General features: G+C 38.6%; 1 protein-coding gene across 3 annotated transcripts; it reads left to right on the top strand.

The window, feature by feature from the left end:
• Positions 1–1,276: 1,276 nt before the first annotated feature.
• RB195_020419 (uncharacterized protein) lies at positions 1,277–5,830 on the top strand (the record flags this gene model as incomplete). Of its 3 annotated transcripts, XM_064188702.1 has the most annotated exons (13): positions 1,277–1,402; positions 1,468–1,603; positions 2,006–2,148; positions 2,236–2,319; positions 2,373–2,456; positions 2,663–2,778; positions 2,870–2,972; positions 4,755–4,873; positions 4,940–5,051; positions 5,113–5,201; positions 5,275–5,494; positions 5,562–5,675; positions 5,735–5,830. In XM_064188702.1, the coding sequence occupies 13 exons, from the start codon at positions 1,277–1,279 to the stop codon at positions 5,828–5,830; spliced, it is 1,542 nt and encodes a 513-aa protein (XP_064044583.1). The 3 variants fall into 3 exon arrangements, with proteins under 3 accessions (XP_064044583.1, XP_064044585.1, XP_064044584.1); XM_064188703.1 differs by lacking the exons at positions 1,277–1,402; positions 1,468–1,603; positions 2,006–2,148; ... (3 more) ...; positions 2,870–2,972; positions 4,755–4,873 and having other exon boundaries at positions 4,986–5,051; XM_064188704.1 differs by lacking the exons at positions 2,006–2,148; positions 2,236–2,319; positions 2,373–2,456; ... (5 more) ...; positions 5,562–5,675; positions 5,735–5,830 and adding an exon at positions 3,572–3,679 and having other exon boundaries at positions 2,893–2,972.
• Between the last annotated feature and the right edge of the window lie 2,155 nt (positions 5,831–7,985).

The following is a 7,985-nucleotide window of genomic DNA, read 5'->3' as shown; positions in this document are numbered from 1 at the left end:
ACAATAATATGAAAAATCAAAAACAAGGGCACCAAAAAGATAAGGAAGAAAACACCAGAAAAAAACTAGAATTGGTGCCCCCGAAAAAAAAAGAAAACGTGTAGTTTGAGTTAGAGAAAAAAAAAGAGAGAAACTCGGAACTCTTCGGGACTTGGGCCGGAATTTGTCGTGGCGGATAAACATGCAGGATCATTTCTGTATTGTTTGAAGTTTGTTAATGCGTATTCAGCCTATCCTAAGGCTTTTATGGGTCCAACTGATGCATTTGACTGTATCTACACCCGGGAACAAGTTGGTCGTTGAAAGGGGAGGGTAGATGCGGACTAAAAACAACAAATTGGTGTTTTTGCTAATAGGTTATCGCTAGCAAAAAAAAAGAAGTGAAAGTTGAACTACGGCAGTTTCAAGCCGCAAGGTTACAGCTGAACACCTTAATGGCGTCACTCCACGAATCTGAGGTGGTGCGGATTTCAAGTGGGTTATGCCTACGCGAGGTCGCAGATTATGGAGAGAAGAGTGATTCCGTCCATTTTTTCCTAATTGGCGTAAAAAAAAACGGATTGGAAGATACGGCTTCGGTACCGTTTTTTTTTTCGATACCACTTTTTTTTCTTGCCTCACCGAACATTTTTACCCTTGAATAACTTCCCATCGAAATATGAAGTCTACCTTAAGAAAAAAACTTTTTATCTTTCTTCTTGAACGTTTTTTTCTTCGATACCGTTTTTTACGGCAACTAGGAAGAAATGGACGGAATCGACCTCCTCTCCATAATCTACTATCCCGTATAAGAATACTCCACCTGAAATCCTTACCACCTCAGATTCCTAGGGTCATGTCTTTAGGCTGCGCCTACATCATCCTACGAATCTAATGCAATGTATTGAAAAAAATACTCCTTTTTTCTTGCCTCACCGAACATTTTTACCCTTGAATAACTTCCCATCGAAATATGAAGTCTACCTTAAGAAAAAAACTTCTTATCTTTCTTCTTGAACTTTTTTGAAGTTGGTGCATACAATTTCAAAGAAGCTCAAGTTTTTACTTCTTAATATTTTGTATACAAAAAAAACTCCTTCAGGATGAATTTCATGTCATTATCGAAAGCGAACGCTAGCAATCGTGTCATGCGAAGATTCGTCAGCATTCTGTCGTAGATACGCACCGATCGTCAACTATCGGCTGAAAGTATGTGTAGGTTGTGCGTTTTTGTGTCGCACAAACTCGAAAACAACGTCCCGATTACAAAAGGAGCCAAAAAACAGGTCTCAGCAAAATGATTACGATCCTGGTGCTTTTTCTGTTCTCCTCCATTGCGTTGTATTTATGGTTATTCTATGAGAACGTTAAACGTTATCCGAAAGGTCCGTTACCTCTACCTATTGTCGGAAATTTGCACTCGGTAAGTAAAAGTGGAACAAGGAAACATCCAAGAACTTCTAGAATGGAGAAATTTGATATTTTCAGGTGAATATTAAGATATTTCATGAGGAATTGGCACGATTCTCAAAGGATTACGGTAACGTGTTCACGGTATGGCTTCCAAAACCGCACGTTATTATCATGGATCTCGATTTAATCAAGGAAGCGTTCACTAAGAAAGGTGATTCTATAATTTTCAGTTGTAGTTACCACGTGCACGTAGGATGACTCCTGGAATCTAGTAATTTTCTCATCCTACTTCCAGCTGAAAAATTCGAATTACATTCTTCCCAATGAATTGATGATTTTAAAAAAATGATATTAAAATTGCCCTACGTTGCTTTGTTTTGATAATAATGTTTTGTTCGTTTTGTTTGTTTTTTCATAATGTTTTGAAAAGCCAGAAAATTGGCAACCAACTCTAACCTTGACTCAATTTCCGCGACGCGTTCTGATTGAAGACGCGATCAAAGTTATTAACACTGTCATGGATTATTTGAGAAAGAAAACTTGAGTAAAACTGAAATTATTATGTTTAGTGTAAACAAAAGGTATCTACAAGTGTACTCGTTTATTAATTTAGTATTCAACCTTTGTTTATCACCTGATTATGAATGCGCTTACAATTTATACAATTTCCAGGTGATGATTTCTCTGGACGATCAGGGACTGTTTCCAGACACTCTGTTCCAAAGTGTTAAAAATGGAGGGATCGTTTTTTCTGACGTAAGCTCTCTATCTTTTTTTACTGCGTTTTTCTCTTCTTTTTTTCCTTGTTTTTCTGTGTGAGACCTCTTTTATTCATTTTTTAAGGGTGAAAATTGGAAGGAGCAAAGACGAACGGCTTTACATATCTTGAGAGATTTTGGTATGGGTAGAAATTTAATGGAGGAACAGGTGGGACCCCCTAGGTTTTACTCATCGTAAGTGACCTCAAATCATTCTTGTAGGTTTGTCTTTCTGGACATGACCTCATTTCATACTTATCTTCCCGTAAGGATAAGCATAATATGGACATTGGGGGACCTTTGCAGGTTTGTTGTGATTTATTACTGAATACAGGAAAATGTAGAAATTACTATTTTGAGTTTTATTATCGCTAGACAACGGATTAATTTCAACCTTTTTTTCACTAGCACAAATCACATACGTGTATTATATTATTATTTATATTATTATTTATTATATTATTATATTATTTATCACTTCACTATTTGTATTATTATTTATTTGTTTTAAGATTTTTGTGGCCAACGTAATAAACCAGACATTATTTGGATATAAATACGACTTCAATAACAGTGAACGACTTATGTCCACAGCAAATGCAGTGAATCGGATATTTGCAGAAATGAGGTGCTAGATATATTTTAAGTACAATCAATAAATGAATAGATACAATTAGCGTTTTAAAATCTGTGCTCTACTAATCGAATGACAATTTCAGAAGCAGTAAACTAATATTCTTAGCACAACTAATCCCATCTGTTCTTCATCTTCCACTTATTGGTCAAATGATAAAGGGGAAAATTGACAATGATATCAATTTGGTGAGTTGATGACACATTACTGTATTCAAGAATTGTGATGTTATACATAATTGTGGTCCTGAAATGAGGAAGGAAGCCATTCTGTAACTATCCTGGCAGTCTGCGAGGTTCGAATAGGAACGAGTGAATATTATAAAAGGAAAGTCATAAAAGTGGGAACTATGGAGGTCGCAGAACAACGATGTTCCTCTCAGAAAAAAAAAGAAATGAAAAAGTACAGCTAAGCATTTATTAAGAAAAAGCATACGATCTGCACATTCACTCTAGTCCTATTGTTTTGAGAAAATCAATCCTTAAAGGCAGCATATCACGAATCTGGGGTGGTACGGATTTCAGGTGGAGTTTCCGTATACGGGGTCGTAGATTATGGAGACGGGGGTAGTTCCGCTCATCTTTCCCTGTGTCACTGCCCTGCAAATAGCCGCGTCCAGAATGCTGTTTTGTACGACGCTATCTATTGCAACGCTCCACCCCTTGCGCCGCCTCCGCCCTGCGATTCCTCGAAAATCAATTCGGACTGCCTCGATAGGCACTAACGGCAGCTACGCGTGCAAGGGTGGCGCGCTGCAATAGAAGGCATCATACAAAACATCATTCAGGGGCTGGCTTTTTGCAGTGATCCGGAGAGAGAAGAGCAGAACCACCCCGGTCTCCATATTGCAGCGACGATGATGAATGATGATGACGATGACGATGATGATGAATGATGACGAATGATGTAATCTACGACCCCGAAAAGGGATACTCCACCTGAAATCGGTACCACCCTTATTCGTGGTATGCTGCCTTTAAACATTGTGTGAGCGGAGAATTTTCGGAGAAGTCCGTTTTATTGACTGTCGGGTGTTATAAAATGATGTCAGCTAAGCTCTGTCGCGTCATGATTAGATGCATGTGTGTAGAGGCTGGAAAGTTTCATCCCCACCTGACGGTAACGATTGTGGAGTGCTTTGAGACTTCGTTCTCTTCACTAAAAACAAGACACCCAACTAACTTTTATCCCTAACGCATAACTACAATTAGGTGGTTAAAAAAGTAATTGAGCAATCACGCGCGACCTCACCTCTTTAGCTGGTCCTCGAGGCGCGTCGTCTGATGCGGATCCTGCCCTCCAACGGTTCCGCTGCTCGGTATTGTGGGCAGCTCCCCCTGTACCAGCTCTGACGCCACTCACGCCTTCTCAATCGTTTGTGCTTGGATCCTCATGTTGAGACTTCAAGCGAGCCCTGAGAGTTGTCGATGACCCCTCAGTGCACCGGAACCTTGAGTTTCAGGTTGAACGAGATGTCCACTCAATCACAGTCGAACCTCGGCTCTCTGCAACAAGCTCTCTGTAGCTCTTAGCTAAACGAAATAAAAGAATAAATAATAAGAAATACTCCTCATGACTCTTTACATAAAGTTGGGTCAAAACGACGTGAACCACGGCCAGTTGCATAAGTTGTTGCGCCCGAAGCGGCGCGATGTAGCGTAGCGGTTGGGATGGCGTAACGATCCTTGCTACCGCCACCCACTTCTGCAGTTCGCCATGGTCCCACCTCGATTCCCGGAGCGACTGGAGCGCGCCAGCCTTGTGCACGCGCCGCATCTTCCGGGCCGTTTTTTTTTACGAGAATTAGGAAGAAATGGACGGAATCACTCCCCTCTCCTTAATGTACCATCCCGTATAAGAATACTCCGCCTGAAATCCGTACCACCTCATATTCGTGGGGTGATGCCTTTAGGCATATAGTAACCTGTAGGTAAATTTTTATTACGAAACTAATTGTAAATCTTTTGAAGATTCATCGAAATATCAATGAAGATGTGGAGAAGGCATTAAAATCTTGGAATGTTGATCAAGAACCGGAATGTTTTGTTCACGCTTACTATCAACAAATGAAGACTAATCCAATGCTCAAGTAATTTAATATTAGTTTGTTTTCAATAATTAAATTAAAAATCAATAGCAATAATGTCTCATTCAGCTATGATAACTTAATTAACGTTTGTACGGATCTATTCCTGGCCGGTATGGAAACAACTGCAACTACATTGAGATGGGCGGCACTATATCTGGCCAAATATCCCAATGTGCAGGTACAGAATTTAATTTTTTCGTGGATACCCCGTGTATGATGCCTTCATTGTGTTTTTCAAGGACAAAATTCGTAACGAAATTCTGTCTGTTCTTGGCGTTGATGGGAAACCAAGTATGGATCTTAGACAAAAATCGTTGCCCTATACCCAGTAAGTTCTGTTAGATAAGACTGTTATCGACGTCAACGTAATGACATTCAGGAAAATTTATTATCCATTTCAGTGCTGCAGTCCAAGAAATCCAGAGATGTGCGAGTATTGTCGCTGTAAATCCAATTCATCGCACCACGAAGGATACGAGCGTCGGTTCAATCCCTATCCCAGCGAACACATTTGTTATCGGACAATGCTCCTATGCCCTGGCAAATCCACAGATCTACAAAAATAGCGAAGAATTTCAACCAGAACGGTTTCTTATGGAAGATGGTGTCACACCAAATAAGGTTTAGAATTATTGTTTATGGATATAGTAAAAATAAAACACAACACCCTGTTCAACTTGAATTTCAGGAAGCACTGGACAGTTTCTTCCCGTTCTCAGTGGGAAAAAGGCAATGTGCTGGGGAATCCATGGCAAAGGTTGAGCTATTTCTAGGACTTATCATGCTTCTTCAAAAATTTAAGGTGATAATGAAACTACTGTGCTCTGAATAGAAATTTAGTTAAACCTAAGTTTTTTTTAGATTGAACCTGTTAAAGGAGCAACTATCGATTTGGAACCAACTCTTGCCACTGTTCTCGTACCAAAACCTCAACTTTTACGCATTTCTTCGATTTGAAGGGAAATTTCTCGAACAGTTCACAATACCTTTCTACTCTTACAATGAATCTGAACAATTTTTTTTCAATTTTTTTGAAATTTTGTCCTGGAATAACCTCTTCTTCAAAATGGATCTTCTATTTCAAGACAATTTCACAGTTTGTACACAGCATTTTTGGTGTTATTATCTGTACATAGAAGACGCTTGTTCCTCTGAAGAATAAAAACTTTTTTGTTTTGTGTTTTCATCGGATGTCAGGATATAAAAAAGTCCATGACTTGTTTTCAGAATTTCTAAGAACAGCGATTTCCACTCAGTTCCATGTATTGATTAGTAGTTTTTCCCAGATGTAAAAATATTAGAATTAGGCCTTCGTCACAGAAACAGTTAAATTTCATTCAATTAAGGGTGACATAATCAATACGTGACCACGCTTTGTTCTTTTTAACGGTTCTGAGAAACGGCGTAGGGTACGATCTCTTTGCACGTTTCTTCCTACGAGACACTTTATAACGCCAGAATTCTACGCGCACCAGTTCCCTTGGCAGCCCATTCGTTGATTTTGCTTGATTAGACCGCTGGGGAGATTTCACTGATTATTTTGCGCTGGCTCGCGGACGCGACGCATTTGCAGATGTAGCGCGTACTGAAGTGCCTCGTACAAGCGAACGGGCAAAAGGATTTTTTCACACGCCGTTTTTTTTAGCAGTTTTAGAGAAAACCGAATGTGATCATGCTCATACTCGTAATCTACACTCCTTTCCCTACTTTTTCTTAGAGGGACTTCAACATCAATTTCGTACCACCTTTAACGTTTACTTTACAGGCTCCTGCGTTTCTGAAAACATTTTTATTCGGGTTTCGTCTCTGAGGTCACTTTTAAGAAAGTGATGAAGGAATACATGTAATTTTTTCTTGGCAGCGGTATAGGACAATATGAATTCTTGTGGACGATTAGCTTATTTCTAGAATTTTCCCAAAATTACATTAAGGTGCTGGCTTCTGCCCGAAAAAGGTAGTTTTTGTTGTGTATCAGAAATTTGCAACAAATTTACTACAAGTTCACGAAATTTTTAGCAGAAAAGGTCACAAAACGAAATTTACAAAAACAATCCTATGAACGGCAGTGAGCATGTACATATATATGTGAGGAGTTATAAATCGATCCAAACTTATAAAATGACCACCGCTATTCCGTTTTTTCAGTGTCCCGAAGACATCCCATGAAATGACCTCAGTTATTTCGATGTGTTAGGGAAATTTTTGATGTAATAAGATCATTAATTCCTTAGCATACAGCTTCAGTCTCCATTTTCTTCAAAAACTATTCTCAAGATCTTAAAAGGTTGATTAGATGCTTGTTTTAAATAACGTTTTAGAAAGTTGGTTAACAATGGAAACATATTTATTTACTTAGATACTTAAATAGCCCGTTTTCACTAGACGAGCGGGCCCCCAGCATCTCTCGCACTCATTTCGTTCCCTCGCTATTGTCATCCAAGATGTTCTCAGGTTTCGTGAGTGACCGTTGTGGAGGAATGGAAACATAGAGCAACAAAAAAAGCTTCGCATATTCTGTGCAACTGATATCGAAAATTGAATATCGTCTAAAACTTGCCAAGAAAATGAAAAAAAAATGCAAGAATTTCTAGAAAATAGCTATTTTCCTGACATCGTTACATTATTACGCGTTCAAGTATTCCACTATCATGTTTCCTTACCGGCCAAACACTTCAGCATTATCGCATTTGTAAGATTCTACGATTTTTTTCACGTAGTACATATTATTGACTTATGCACTACGATGAAAATGTAGTTTTCTTCAGAAATAAGCGCCTTATCGCTATCTCTGCTTTTGTCAGCAATTTCACTTCCTGCGTAGTGTTTTATCTCTTGATAAACTTTTTCCAACACAATATTTGGTTATTAGCTCCAAAATAGATTAAAAAAATATATAATTCAATTCGATGATTTTCTAAACATATACGAAGCGGAAGCTTTTATCAATAGAGTTAGACAGATATTTACATAAATTGCTGAGAGGCGATTGAATAATAAATCCCTAACGGAGAATGACAATAGGAAAAAAAGTAATAGAAATGGATTAGAAGGAAGATCGGTGACAGATCTTACAAATCTTGCTATTGAAATCCATACTATTTTGCTGATTCTG

The sequence above is a fragment of the Necator americanus genome, chromosome II (genome assembly GCF_031761385.1).
Source record: "Necator americanus strain Aroian chromosome II, whole genome shotgun sequence".
In the NCBI taxonomy this organism is placed as follows: Eukaryota; Metazoa; Nematoda; class Chromadorea; order Rhabditida; family Ancylostomatidae; genus Necator; species Necator americanus.
This window is presented reverse-complemented; position numbering and strand designations above follow the sequence as displayed.